We start from the raw sequence: 15,964 nt of genomic DNA, 5'->3' as shown, positions 1-15,964 counted from the left end.
CGTACAAACTGGACCAACTAAAATGGGATGATATTAACGTCCTCTGATCCTAACCAACTCGATCATGATTTATTCCTCTCCAAATATACGAAATTAAATGCCGCATTTATGCGAGAATGGACATTGAAATTGTTATGAAATGAATTAGCTCCACTAAAATAATACATGTGCTCTCTCACCTGTTATTTTCTTTTTCGGTACATTCCTTTTCACAAATTAGAGACAATAATCTAGTATTGAAATGTTGACGGGAATCAATAGCATATGTAACTTATTGTGTAGAAAAGGATTTGTCTTGAATGTTTAGACGCCATTTGATCACACACCACAAGTTCTTTTTTCTCTTTAAAAAGACTTACTAGATTTTATCTGAAAGGTGATGAGAAATTATCGTAGTACGATCACTACTCCATAAAAAATTCAAGTAAAAATAAATCAATCAAACACACCTAACATCTCATACTTATCATCAATATTGATCGGTAACTCTCCGAGAGCAAGAATTCATAATTTGGTGTACGAACAACAATTAATTGGATGATATATAGCAAATTTTAACAAATGGTAAAAGGCACATCAAATTTTTTTTATCTCACAAGGTGTTATCATACTACAATCACTACTCCATAAAAAAGACAAGATAAATCAATCGAGCACTTCATACTTATCATCAATGACTATCTCTGATAAGTAACTCTCTAAGTACACGAATTCCTAATTTGCTACGGAGACAACAACTAGCTAAGTAATAGCCAATATGTAGCAATTTTCGATAAGTGGTAAAGTTGTGCACTAAGAACAAAGTAGGACATATATTCCATTTATGTAACTACATTGTTCCTTCTCGATTTTATCTCAGACAGGTAATGAGAAATAACCATAGTACAATCACTAATCACGAAAAAGACAAGTAAGATAAACCAATCAAACACACCCAACTACTTACACTTATCATCAATGACTATCTTCCACCGGTAACTCTCTTTAAACAAAGATTCCTAATTTGCTACACAGACAACAACTAACCAAAACAATACCCGATATGTAGTGGATTCCGACAAGTGGTAAAGTTACGCACTAATGAGAAAGTAAAGCAAATATATTCCATTTACGTAGCTACATTGTTTCTTCTCGATCTCTCCCTCTGTCCCCCTACAGTTCCCTTCACTTTCACCAGTGGTTTCCCAGCTCAAATCCGTGTGTGTGCCCATAGCAATTTCGTTTGTGTCCAACCATGGCTAAGCTCAAGCTAGAGCAAGGGGCCTTGGCGGGCGCGAGAAGTCTCAGCGATTGGTTTAATTTCTAGTTAGTCCGGACTAAAAGTCTCGTGCATATACAGTTTACAGTTACTTTTTTTATATTTAATGAAATTGGTGACTCGTCGATTCTTTTTTTTAAAAAAAAGTAGAGCAAGCAGAGAAAAACACACTCCAATTACCGCCCCGGTAAATTGCTACGGCCACACGGGTGGTGATACAGCGGATCGGCTGAAGCAAAGCAGGATGAGATTGCGGCTCGTAATCTGCGAGCAATCGCAACCACCACCACCACAATCTCTCTCTTCTCCCTCTTGGTTGGCAATTTGGCGTGTCCCCTCTTTCTCTTTCTCTCTCCTCTACCTCTCGGCGTGGTGGTGGTGAGCGAGAGGGATTGGGATAGATAGGCACGCACAGGGTAGGGGGGACGACGAGACAAAGGGATCAATCAGAATTTAGTCACGCACCCAGAACACCAAAAAAAAAAAGAAGAAAAAGAAAAGAAAAAGAAAAGGAAAAACCTCTTCTTTCTTTCTTTCTTTCTTCAGTTTGGTTGCGTTGCGTTGAGTAGATGGTAATGCCGCCCACGAATCCGTGGCGAGTTCTTGCGTCGGAGAGTGGCAATCTGTAGGAGTTTTCTGGGAGTTTGGTTTTTTCAATCTTTCTTGGGTTAAGTTTGTAACGGAAGAACAGAATCAAATCGAATCGAATCGGAAGAGAACGTAAATTAATCTGTGGTTTTTTGGCGGCGGATCGGTCGGCGGCGATCGGCCGGCGATGGCGCCGCCGTCGATGGATTACTGGCTCGGCTTCTTCCGCGGCGCCGGGGACAGCATCTTCGACGCCATCGACGCGGCCATCGCCGTCGCGGCGTCCGACCACCCCGCCGCGCTCCGGTCGAGGCGGGACGCCATCGCCGAGCGCCTCTACACGGCGCACCTGGTCCCCGGCGCGCCGCCGGCGGTGCCCCCCGCGGGCGGCGGCGGCGCCGCCGCCGACGCGCCGCCCGCCCAGCTCCTCCTCCATCCCGAGGGCGCCGCCAGCGTCCCTAGCCTCTGTAGCTCCGACCGCGCCGAGGTCATCACCGACGACGACGGCGCCGTCCCTCGCCGCGACGACGACCCCGTCGCCGCCGAGACCGAGCGCATCAAGGCCATCCTCCTCAACGACCAAGAAAAGGTCATCCTCCTCCTCCTCCTCTCTCTCTCTCTCTATCTCTCTCTCTCTCTCTCTCGCCATCCTCCACTTCTCCTACTGAATCTGTTCTGCCATGTTGATGCAGTCGGAGGCGACGTTGCTCGAGCTGCTCCGGCGACTGCAGCAGCTGGAGCTCACGGTGGACACCTTGACGGTGAGACCGCCGCCGCCGCAGCCATGCCAAGCCAGCTGATGTGTTGACTAAATGACTAGTGTGTTCATCATGCCGATTCGTCTTTGCAGGTTACCGAGATTGGGAAGGCGGTGAGCAGCTACCGGAAGCACAACTCCAAGCAGATTCGTCACCTTGTTCGATTGCTCATCGAGTATGGCCATGTGTTCCCATCTCGTCTTGGATTGTTCATATTCAAATCGAATTTGTTTTTCTTAGCCAGTTGCATTCGTTGACATGTTTGTTTGCGAATCGAATGCAGAGGTTGGAAGCGCATAGTCGATGAGTGGATGAGCAGCCGCGACGCCATTGTAGGTAGGAAGCAAGCAAGAACAGTTCATCGTTTCTAAGTTTCAACCTCTGTATCATGATTTAGTAGAGAATTAAGCATTCTGCAATGATATGATACACAGATCATACTCCTCAATCCATGCATCCCTCCGGCTTGGAGCAGGATGAACGGGGGCTCTCTTCTCCTTCCATGGATGAGGGCGCTCTCTTCGCTACGCCGAGCACTTCCATCCGCCTATCTGAGGTAATTGGAATTGTCGGCACATCCATCCGAAATCATATCTGGTTGGTATGATCTGACACAGCTCCCTCTGAGTTTTCCTCAGGAAAACCAAGGTTCCAAGTTCTTCGATGGTATGGATGATGATGGAAGTGAGTGATCAGACCCTTGTTCAATATTTTTTTGTGATGGTTGTTGGCTTCTTAGCTGGTGTTTGACATCTTGATTGTTTTGTGAATTATCTGTAGACACGAGGAGCAATGGCGGCAGGGATAATGGCCGGCTGTATACAAGGAATCAAGAACCAGCTAGAAGGCCGCTGCCGCCAGTGGCCCAGCAATATGATCCAGATCAGAGCTGGAAGCAAGAACAATCTGCGATGAGGCAGTCGAGACCACAGGAACTGAGCAATGGGCAGACGAGAGAGCAATTCATCGCGGCGATGCTTGCAAGGCCCTCAAACCCAGAGTCCGGTCCTGGGAGACCTCAACCAAGGACTAAGCAGCATCAAGATGCCTCGCCAGCTCAAGGCAGATCGCAACCTATGCCATCTGATGTGAGCATATTGCTTTATCGACAAAATATACATGCTTATTTGATTGATGCAAATGCTTGTTTGAGGTCTTAATTCTTTGCCATGGCTGTAGAAACCGGCGAGCCATCACGATGAGAATTCAGTTCGGGCAAAGCTAGAACTCGCGAAGAATGCGAAGCTTGAACTCACGAATAGTGCAAAGCTAGAGGTGACAAAGAGAAAACTTCAGGAAGGCTACCAAGAATTTGATAACGGTATGTGTTCCGCCATGAAATTCGGTCAATTATCACTTGTTGTAACATCAACTGGATCATGGAATTTATTTACTTGCACCACAATATCTTGTCCTTTGTTTGGAATGTTATAGTACTAGTACTATGTTTTGCTGATCAGTAAATTTCATTGATTTGAGTTCTATATGCGACGAGTCATGGTTATATTTTTGTGTAAATGCAGCAAAGAAGCAGAGAACTATACAAATGGTGGATCCACAAAATTTGCCGAAACAAGCGAACCGGAATTGGCAGCCTAATGGCAGGCCGAGGAATAACAGCAACTTCAACAACAACCGGAATTGGTCAAGATGAGGCACCAATTCCATCATCCAGCACCAAGGGATCATAGACTCCCATCTCCCAATTCCATCCAAATTTTTCCTCTTTTTCCGGCTAAAGTTAGTCCAGCCAAGTACATAAACAGCAATAAGGCTTTCCTTCAAAACTTGCTTCCAGTGCCACACACACACCACAAACACTTATTGAGAGCTGTGTTGCTGGTTTGCACTCTCTTTTAACCTTTTGATCATGATGGCTGGTTTTTTTCCTAGTGGTTTGTCAAAAAAAACTTGTAAAGATAGTGCTACTGCCAATCCGAGATGAGTTTCTGCAATACCGATCCTGATCTTGAGCCCCTAAATTTGCTGTTTTTGATGGTGTTTCCTCGGTTGAAATGCAATTTGCTTTCTACCCTGCCATCGGAATGAGGATGTTTGCTGCCTACTCTGGGTCTCTGCGCCCTGCTTTTCAGGCTCAAAGACCTTTTGGGGTCTGTCTTTTCGCTGAATTCAGCGTAGCTTGTCTCCCCTGCAAAGACTTGGACTGGAACGCCAACGTATCATAGCCTTAAGTGAAAGTTTCTTGGCTTGAGGAAAAATTAACTGTGAAGTTACAATTCAACCATGCTTTCCGTGTCCAACTTTAATCGTCCGTTTTATTTAAAAACTTTTGAAAAACTTTAAAAACATAAATCACGCATAAAGTACTATTTATATTTTATCATCTAATAACGATAAAAATACTAATCATAAAAAAATTTTAAATAAAACGGACGATTAAAGTTGAATACGAAAGTTCGTGGCTACACTTATAATGGGACGAAGGGAGTAAGTCATTTTGGCTCGTTAGAAAATAAAAATTAATTTACAGGTAAATTTTTTATACATTTGTTCATAGTGATTTAAAAGTCAATACTAAAAAGAAATTATGTTCAAAATATCTTAAAATCAACTTAAAAAATTTAAATTTTAACTTTTGCTTTGGCTTATTAGACCAATTGATGGGGCTCTAAAATGGTTGAATATCTAAACGATTTTGTAATGACCATTCAAGGGTACAAATGAATGAATCAATAATTATAAAGCTGATATAAAACTTTTTCGACAAGAAATTTATATATGGAAAGTTCTTTTTAAAAAATCACACCGTTTATTAGTGCGGGAGTGAAAAAAAAATCACACTGTTTATTAGCACGGGAGTACCTTTTGTGCTGCTTCTTGGAACTCGGAAGGAAACTTGAGTTCCACCCTTGGGGAGTTGGGGTCCAAATGAATGACCTTGGACGGCTGAATTAAGGTGGATAGAATAGGTCAATCTGGTCCATTCTTGTGGATGGATTCCAAATTCAAGTTCAGAGTAGGAATGAGCAGGCTTTGTGTGAACACTATAAACTATTTTTGCGGCTGTTTTGACCCCCCAAAAAATAAATCCAAAACAGATCATTCATTCATTTCATTTATCGGCCATATGATTCACTCATGCAGCAGTTGTGCTGTTGCTTCGAGGAGCTTGTTCTATTTGCGTTAGCACTGTACGGGTCACTGCCGGGTGGGCCCCAGTTCTGCGGCGGTTAGGTATGGGCCCACCGTCAGTGTCACGTGTGTACCACGTCGGGGGGTGCGTTCTCCGAGGGCGTTTAAATATGGAGGGAATGGACAGCATTGGGGGGGACTCTCTTGGCTGCTTCAAAGTTCGAAGCACTGCACTTGTGGCGTTGAAAGTTCCCAGCTATGATCATCTGTGTTCACTATCTCTGTGTCTCATGTGTGGCCATGGAAAAAAATGTATCAACTTATACTTATACTTATACTTATCAGCTAAAATTTAAATTTTTAACTTTAAATTCGAAACTGATTTTGGGGTTTCTTTCATCAAAGTTTATTTTTCAGCTTTTGCTTTTAAAATGTTAAAGAACATGTATATAAAAATTCTATTCACAAATTACTTTTCGTTTATAAATATACTGTTTGGCTTATTCAACGTATAAACGAAATGATGTGCCGAAAGTGTATACACTTGAGCATATTTGCATTTATGGAGTTCTTGAAATCTTTCTTAAAAGTTTTTTAAAAAAGGGAGAGTAGTACTGGTACATTTCCATTGCAATTAATGAAAGATCTGATATATTCTCTCCCTTCAGGTTCAGCATATGCGGCATTTTATTGTTCTTTTTTCTTCTGAAGCATTTTTGTTGACGTTGCTCGATTTAAATGCCGAACGATTTCTTGAATATTTCAACTATAGTAGCATATTGTTGCGGCTGCAACTTCTCTGCAGCCGCTAGAAGATGGTTGTCGCAAAATAGCTGAAGCAAACAACAAACCCACTATAGTATTAGTACTTGCTCCGTTTAAAAATATAATAATTTTTATACGATTACACGAGTATTAAAAAGAGTAAAAATACTTATTTGCTTTCTTGAAACGGCGAGGTGTATGACCGGACTATAATAAAGTCAAAGAATAGTACGTGTAGTATGGGTAATTTAGTGGCAAAAATAACATACATCTTGTTATATTTAGAATAAAATCTGCTTTTTTTAAATAAAAAAGTTTATTATATCTTGAAACCGAGGAAGGAATACACTGTACTAATAGTATGCTTAGTGCCTCATCTTTTCGCTTATGCTTATACTTATCAGCTAAAATTTAAATTTTCAATCTTAAATTTAGAGTTCATTCTGATGTTTTTTCATTCAAGTTTATTTTTCAGTCTTTGCTTTTAGATCACTAAAAACATGTATATAAAATTTTTATTCATAAAAGTTTTACTCGTTTACAAATATGGCGGTTCGCTTATTTTGATGGGTCCGTTAAATTTCCGATGCCTTTTATTATGCTTGCCAGAAAGTAAACTTTTCGCCGCCAGCCTGGCACCGAAGAGATTGAGATCCTGCAGGTCAGGTCAATATCTTCAGCTTGTGACGGCGGAGCAGAACGCACTAGTTTTTGATAATGATATCGTGTTGGAAACTCCACACGGCCACGCCAAACACAAACAAAAACAAAAAACAAAAATCAAATGACGCTCGTTTTTCGCCGCCTAATGACGGGATTTAATTTTCTTCTCACTTTAATTAACATAGACGATACGCAATCGCATCTAGTTAAGAAAATGCATCGGATGCTGATTGCTGTCGCTTTCCCTTCGGTTTTCTGTTTCGTGTTTTTTTCTTGGACGAAAAAAGAAAATTGCCCTTGTTTTTTAGTAACGGGTGATCTGCTCTAACAATCCAGCTGATTTTTATGTCACGACAGCTCGAGTGAGAACTAAAGCTGGACACGGATTGGAGAAGAAGCAACCGATTATAATTATATAGACCAAAATAATCGTTAGTTTCATGTCAAAATCACACCTAAATAATACTACCTCCATATTTTAATATATGACACCATTGACTTTTTATCTAACATTTGACCATTCATCTTATTCAAAATATTTATGTAATTATCATTTATTTTATTATGACTTGATTCGCCATCAAATGTTCTTTGAGTATGACATAAATATTTTTCATATTTGCATAAAATTTTTGAATGAAATAAATGGTCAAACATTGGTCGAAAAGTCAATGACGTTATACTAAAATATAGAGGGAGTAATATGCTGGATCTTCAATGAAAAATAGTTTCAAAATGATACATGTCGCTTTGTTGGACTGAAGTGTACTGTAAACTAGTACTACTAGTATTTGTTCCTAATTAAACTGGAGAGGCGAATTCTAGTGGTATTTTGGGTCTGATTAGTTGCCGGTAACAACTTGCTACAATTTGTCATGTCCTAGCTTAATCAAGTTTAATCCACTTAGGACCCATTTAATTTGTAGAAAAAATAAAGAAATTTTGAACCTAGCATAAAGGATTGAATCTTATCATGTCTTTTAAAATTTTCTATAGAGATTTTGGAAGAAAGTTTTCAAGAGGCCAAACCTCTTATAAACAGTGTTGTTGATGGCCATATGCCAACTGGCCTACCGCACGGGGCCCCCAAAATCAAGGTCCCCTAAAATTCTCATATTTCAATACAAGACAGATTTCCAATATGTTTTTATCCTATTCATTTTGTTTTTTTTTTCAAAAGTTCCCCTTATCTCGATGTACTAATTTGGCTAGAACATATTTATTTTCTTTGGGTCCAATAGATATTCAATAATAATCATGGCAACCTCAAAGAAATATAGTTTATAGCGGTGACATGAACGTGCGTTCTAAGTACTAAACATTACATTTTTCTGCTTGATAAAGAAAATCGAATAATTACATTGAGAATCACTTATTTTTCTTACTTAAGGAGGTGACTGCTACCATTTACGTAATATTTTTTTCTGAACAATTTAGTATCCCTTTTATTGATATTTTCTAAATGTAAGTTTCCGTTTTATGTTTCGCACTGGGGCCTAAAATTGCTGGGTACGGCCCTGCTTAGAAAAATGGCAAAAATGGTTATATAGCATCGAAAGTTCATGTTTTTTGTTTTATAGCATCAAAAGATATCGGTTCACTTTAATAGCACCCAAAGTTCACCATGTTCCCATTTTAACACTTCCGTCAATTCTCGATCGTTTTCCGTCCGTCTTGATCCAACCACACACACAATATGACGTTTCTACCCCTCACAAGTACAAGTAGAATGCATGTTAATGAGGGGTAGAAACATCATATTGTATGCGTGGCTGGGTCAATAGCGATCAAGACGGACAGAAAAATTGACGAAAATGTTAAAAATGGGAACAGGGTGAACTTGTGGTGCTATTAAAGTGAACCGGCATCTTTCGGTGCTATGAAACTAAAAACGTAAACTTTCGATGCTATATAACCAATTTTGCCTAGAAAAATTTATTTGAATCTATCTCTGACCTAATTCTTGCATATTTTTTTTTGGTTCAATCAAACCGTTATTCTTGTGTGTATCTTTTGCACTTATATTTCAGTCAGAATTATATGTTTTTTCTATCCCTCTTTTTTTCTATTCCTACAATTTAAAGGGACATTAGAGAAGTATATCTGGTTATAGCATACACCATTCGTCTAAAATCTTTTTACACCATATACATGTATAAATACATGCCTAACTTCATTGCTAGAAGCACTAATTATGACAAGATCTCATTCCAATAAACTGATTGTGGGAAATATGTGGCAAAATGTTTGATATGACAAAGAACCTTTTGACAAATTTAATAAATTTTATTGATAAATAATACTACAGGTCCTTTTATCTCTAACAAAAATTCAGAGTTATGAGCAGGGGAGGAAAGGCAAGAACAAGTCGGCAGGAGCCGGACAACAGCATGTCGGCGGACGGAGTTAGTTGGCTAGCCAGCGGCCGATGGAGTGGACGGCTGCGATCATGTCACCTTCCAACGGCGACAGCTCTGACACCCATGCCTGTCTTCGGTTACAATCTGACAGCCCCGGCACAAAAGCTGAATTAGCACTGAACACAAAAATGAATTTGTTTGCAGAACCAAGAGCATTTGAAAATTTTCAAGTGGATCTCGTGATGACAAAACAGGTCTCTCGTTAATGTTGCTGCATCTGCAGTATAAAACTACAGTATCCTCCGATGACGAAGAGTAGATTAATCATCTTTGCCCGTCCTTAGGCCTGTTGAATTTGTCTGTGATTAACGTCGTTGTAAAGCGATTCCAAACTGACTGATTAACCCAATTGTAGACGAGAGTGAATGGAAGAGAGAATTGCTATCACATGCATGATGGAGTACGTCTGCATCATCGCTGGTCCCTGAGAGTTAGTTGATGAACCATATTCATATTGCTCGATCCGTCCATGCAACAGTGCACCGTGTTTCTTAATTTCCTTGATCACTTTACAGGTGTAGAGAGATTCAGAACAATGATACTAGGGCTGGATGATTAAATTTCCCTTGGGCGGTTAGAACACGGAATCAGATCAAACGAGAAAAGCAATTAAGGCTAAGTTCTTTAGTTGAGTTTTCCAACTCACCTTTCTCGTTAATGTTGATTAGATCTACAAATTAAACATAAATTTTTTTATCATTAATAAGTATTACGAGTTTTCAGTTATAATTAGCTGTATACGAAATATTGAAGTTGTTAGTTCTATGCTCAGTCGTAGTGGATCTAGCTCCCGGGCTGACTGGGTGGTCATCTGAACTTCATCGTAGACGTTGCTACTATTAAACAGTTGAACAACCAAATATACGCTCTTCGTTGTCTTAGCTCTATGACATCGTTGGCTTCATTTGTTGACTGTGATTACATATAAGTAGCGCTCCATCCGTCACATTTTAAACGTAGCTATGAGTTTCTGTGTCCAACTTTGACCGTCCATCTTATTTAAATTTTTATGATTAGTACTTAATTTTATTGTTATTAGATGATAAATATGAATAGTATTTTATGTATGACTTATATTTTTTTATTTTTTTAAATAAGACAGACAATTAAATTTGGACACGAAAACTTATGATTATGTTTAAAATGGGACAGATGGAGTATACTGTAGTGAGAAAACAAGCGTGAAAAACGTGGCCATCTTCTCCAGCAGCTTGTGTACGTGCCTTAATTAAGCTGGTTGTTATTATCCTTTCAACTGTTTGATGAAGCATGTATAGTGGGTAGGCATCATTAGCACTGTAGCAGCACTCTCACCCAACAGTGTCTCGAATTAATTGTGGCCTTGATCTACTTGATCACCTCTGCGTATACTCAACTGACCTAACACACGTTGTTGTTAACTGCTGATAGTGATACCCAAAGCGTGAAGCAGAAGTAATATGATGAACTAATTAATCCGATATCTACATCGATACTATGTTTCTCACGCGAGATTAATTGCCTCGATGAATTTACTATACAGCGAACACACGTTTTAGGCCCCGTTCGATCTCTAGTTTGGGAGTTGGATTTTGGTTATACGTAAAACGAGAAATCTCATTAGCACATGATTAATTAAATATTAACTATTATAAATTTGAAAAATAGATTTACTTATTTTTTAAAACTACTTTTATATAGAAACATTTTTTTTAAAAAAAATACACCATCTAACCGTTTGAAAGATGTGCTAACGGAAAACGAGAAAGTTGAAGTTTGTAGGATCGTAAAGGGTCACTGTGTCCATCGGGCTAGAGATGTTAACCTAGCCAAGCTTTGATACCAATTGTAGGATTGTAAATGGCCTTTCCCATCCCAAAAGCTAGCCATTGATGTGAGGAGCTCTCTCACTTATATCTTAGGTCATTTGCCCTTCCACAACCAATGTGGAACTGTCCAACAAAGTTTAGAGTTGAAGAATAGAAAGCCTTCAGATAATTGAGCTGAAAATCTATGCTAAACAGGGCCCGGAGAATACAAGAAGCACTAGCCTTTAGGGCTGTTTGGAGAGCTTAAAATTCAGAGAAGCAACTGGTTGATAGCCAGCTTCTCAGAATCTGAAAATGCTGAGTTTTTAAGCTTCTGAATTTTAGTTCATTTTCTAGATTCTACGACCACAGTTTCTTAAAATATGGATCGAAAGCTGAACTGTTTAGAGGAGTTTCTAATTCTAGGAGAAACTGTAGTAATTAGAAGCTACCCCAAATTAGCCCTTAGTGCCTTTCGCTTGGAGAAAGTGAGAAATTCGAAGGTGCGGATGCCATCCTTTTTTGACTTGGTTGGCTGCAAATGCAACTGCCAGCGCTACAGTGTAGTGCAGCACCGATGAATTAATTTGGCGCCTTTAGCCACCAACTTAACACACATTATTTTCATGCATCGGCATGTGATGCGAGGGGCCCCTGGCTGGCACGTCTATATCCATCTTCTGAATTCTCATCCTTTACTGTAGTATCATCCATGTCAACGAAGACACAACTGTTATTGTTTGTGTTAATCCGAGCAAGCAGATGCTATTATATTACGAACATTCATATCCGGAGTTTGACGCGAACCCATGTATTCCTTCTATCTCATAAAAATATAATTTTTAATGTATATCTGAATTTATACTTAAATTTTAGACGGAAGATGTACAACTTTGATTGGTTGTAACAAGTCGGGTAGCGAGTTGAATATAATCTCCCCATCTCATCGGTTTAGGCCATATCTCATTAAAAAAATTAGAGGATTTTGATCTTAAAAGAAAGTTTTCTACAAAAATATTTGATAAAAAAGATTAAATCCTATCATTTTTGTTAAAATTCTTATAGAATGCACCTATGTTTTTTAGATAAGTTAGCAAGAACTAAAAACCTTTTGGAAAATTTATTCTCTCTCATCTGATCCATATGTTTTTCTGCAATCTAATCAAATATTTGTTTTTGTATTTTTCCTATATCTTATAATCCTCTTTTTGACACTTGTATTCATATTAAAATCCCAATGTTTTTTTTCTTATTTTCCCTTCTTAAAATTCAATGTCTTAAAGAAGCAATTACTGATTGATTGATTTGTTGCCTCATCATGTCTAGATCATGTTGAAGGCGAATCGATATCCAAAATCCGCCATCTATAAACGTTGCTAGCTTGTGATCTCATGAGTATCTGATTAATTAGCAGCGGCGGTGCATTTGCAAGGATTAACTATGTGGACGACGTAGCAGCACTGATGCGTGATCCGTCAAATTGCGCGGGAAATCGATGTGAACCACAAGCGCAAGAGATTTTTTTTTCTTTTTCCTTTTTTTTTTCCAGCTAAAGCAGCTGTGTCCACTTGAACGGCGAAAGCCTTAAACCAAGGCGTTGCCACGTCAGCGGCGCACTAGTTCACTGCACTGCAGTGGCCTGCGAGATCCCATATCTATCTCACGATCATCTCGCCATTGGAGCGGAGGATTTGTGGCTGCCTGAACTGGAGCTGATTGTTAGGGTGTGTTTAGTTCACGTCAAAATTAAAAGTTTGGTTGAAATTAGAACGATGTAACGGAAAAGTTGAAGTTTGTGTGTGTAAAAAAGTTTTGATGTGATGAAAAAGTTGTAGGTTTGAAGAAAAAGTTTGGTATTAAACTCGGCCTTATTCGATTGGATGATCCAGAGCGGATTCTACAGTAGATGATTTGCCGTTGGATTTGTTCGATGATAACGAGTAAAACGAGTTGGTGAATGATAGGACAGCAACCATAAGAACAACAGCAAGAATTTGTACACACTCCGAGACGGTTACATGGGTGGGGGTACCAAGAATGCAATAACTTGGCTAAACCGAGCGGACTCCTAAGGGAAGGGTGAAAGAAACTAACCAAAGCTATGTGTCGTGTAAATGTTGAATATTTGTTTGCAAATAGTTGGATTAGTTCTTTTGGGAAACTATAAGTCAATTATTTTTGTTATTTGAATAATGATGATGATGATGATGATGATGAGATGAGATTAGATTTGATTTTGAATGTCCAAAGCCATATCGGTGCATTACTACATTCATCAAGGGGAATGGCTGCTGCCGCCTCTCAGGCTTGTCGATTTGGATGTCAGTTACATACTTCAGGGTTGATGCCTGGAGTATCTCACCACATGGAGCAACTTCAAGATGAGCAATTCCTTCGACGACTGGAAGAACGACTGCTTGCCAGTTCACGCAGATATCATCAGCTTATAAGAGCAGATGCGTAAGCAACTGCTGCAGCACAAACTGCTGCGGAACAAGTCATCACAGATTATCACAGTACAACAACGCAGAGCGGAAATTGGAGAACCTCTGGATTTCTCAACCCACTCCCAGCATGCTTTGGTACCAATATTGTTTACTACTCCTGCATATGTTCTAGCTGTTGACATTGTAAAAAGACAGCTACATGGTGTGACAGAGTTTGGAACCGTCAGGGAACTGGCCCCAAATATCATTTGTCTCCCTGGTAATGTCTCTCCCCAAGCATAATCAAGGTAAGCCTGGAAATAATCTCAGGGTAATTTACATTGTATCATCACTTCTCCAGTCAGCTGCACTACTGCTGCTGATAAGATATTAGATTTAAATTTTAGTCATGGCTAACCAGCTGCAGATAACAATTAATAGAGCCGAAAAATCTCTGCTATCCTTAATGAAATTGGCAGAGCTCCTACCTTTACCCCTTGGAAAAAAAATAAACAGGGCCTGGAGAATCAGAGAAACAATGGCCTTGGTGTCTTTTGCTATGAGAAAGTGAGAGATTAGAAGGTGCGGATGCCATCCTTTTTGACTTGGTCGGCTGCAAATGCAAACCGCCAGCGTTACAGTGTAGGGCAGTGTGCAGCACCGATGAATTTGGCGCCTTTAGCCACCAACTCAACACACATTATTTTGCGTCCATCGGCATGTGATGCAAGGGGCCCATGGCTGGCACGTCTATATCTTCTGAAATTCTGATCCTTTACTGTGCTATCCATGTCCACGACGATACTCCTACTATTGTTTGTGTTTATCTAAGCGAGAGCGAACATATGCTACTACTAACACCATCTTCATATTTTTTTTAAGATAATGGAATGAAATATTTCGACCTTTGCTCATCAGAGCTACAGTCAATTATTACAAACCAAGAGTATAGTTCAAAATGAAATTAAACACACCCAACAAAATAAAAGACCAAACCGAGATAAGAAGTACACATTTATTCAAGTCTATTTGTGAATCTCCATCCATAGTTTGTAAAAAGTTACAAAACTGTCCTCTCAAGCCTACAACATGGAACCTTTATAAGCTAAAAAAACTATCCAGAGTTTGACACGTAGAGGCTGTTCAGATTATAGCCAAAATAAATCTTACCAAATACTAAAATTTTAGTAAGTTGATAATATCATCAAAATTTTAGCATGATTTCTTATGTATTTGCCAAAGTTTGGCAAAAAAAAAAAACCTAAATATATAGGCATATCTTTAACAACTTTGCTAAAAAAAATTTGTATGGTTTAAAATGGCATCAATTTGAACAGCCTTGTACACATATCTGGATTCTGGAGTTAAATAAGCAATACTTCCTTTTAAAATATAGTTATATCTTTGGCTATAAATTCTATCAAAAATAGTTTCATTTTAGAACGGGGAAGTAGTAAAGTAGTGTCCCATAGAAAATAAATCTAGGACTGGATGTGATATATTCTAGTGTTACGAATCTGGACATATATATGTCTAGAAGTATAAGGATGTGTCACATCTGATATTAGGTTGGTTTTTTATGGAATGGAGGGAGTATATCTCAATATAATCAGTTTACTTATTGCATATTGATTGATTGCCTCGTCATGTCGATCATGTTCAAGTGATTCGATCCCCAAACCGTGATCTATAGAACGTTGCTTGTGATCTGACTAGCAGCAGCGTGCAAAGGATAACCATATGTGGACGACGTAGTAGCAGCAGCAACAGCACTGACGCGTGATCCGTCAAATTGCGTGGGAAATCGATGTGAACCACAGGGAATGCGAGAGAGATCTTTTTTCAGCCAAAGCTGTCCACTTGCACGGCGAAAGCCGTAAACCAAGGCGCTGCCACGCCAGGTCAGCGCACTAAGTTCACTGCTGTAGCCTCGCGCGAGATCCCATTTAGGTCTACCAAACCGTTTGGCGTAAAGTTAACATCACCCTACACTACAATTTAACGGTTAAGATATATACCGTGATTTTGAAAACTGAAAAGGTTACAGCGCATGATAATCGCGTGGTAACCGAACGGTGTTTTATCAACCTTGGATCTCATCCATCTCATGATCTACGCCTCAGCCTCGCCCAACTCCGCTTTGTGGCTACCTGGAACTGAAGCTGATTGTTCAAGGAGATGGATTTGGTGGCGACGATGCGAGCGA

General features: G+C 39.5%; 1 protein-coding gene across 1 annotated transcript; it reads left to right on the top strand.

Moving 5' to 3' along the window:
• Positions 1 to 1,577: 1,577 nt before the first annotated feature.
• On the top strand, positions 1,578 to 4,669 carry LOC127780848 (probable mediator of RNA polymerase II transcription subunit 26b). Its single transcript, XM_052307823.1, has 9 exons — positions 1,578 to 2,435; positions 2,539 to 2,607; positions 2,697 to 2,779; positions 2,888 to 2,940; positions 3,039 to 3,160; positions 3,243 to 3,288; positions 3,385 to 3,692; positions 3,784 to 3,925; positions 4,128 to 4,669. Exons 1-9 carry the CDS (start codon positions 2,034 to 2,036, stop codon positions 4,256 to 4,258), a joined length of 1,356 nt encoding a protein of 451 aa, XP_052163783.1. The 5' UTR covers positions 1,578 to 2,033; the 3' UTR covers positions 4,259 to 4,669.
• The last annotated feature ends 11,295 nt before the right edge of the window (positions 4,670 to 15,964 follow it).

This window comes from Oryza glaberrima, chromosome 7, assembly GCF_000147395.1.
Source record: "Oryza glaberrima chromosome 7, OglaRS2, whole genome shotgun sequence".
NCBI classification, from domain to species: domain Eukaryota; kingdom Viridiplantae; phylum Streptophyta; class Magnoliopsida; order Poales; family Poaceae; genus Oryza; species Oryza glaberrima.
Note: the sequence above shows the minus strand (reverse complement) of the source record. Positions and strands in the feature narration are given on the sequence as shown.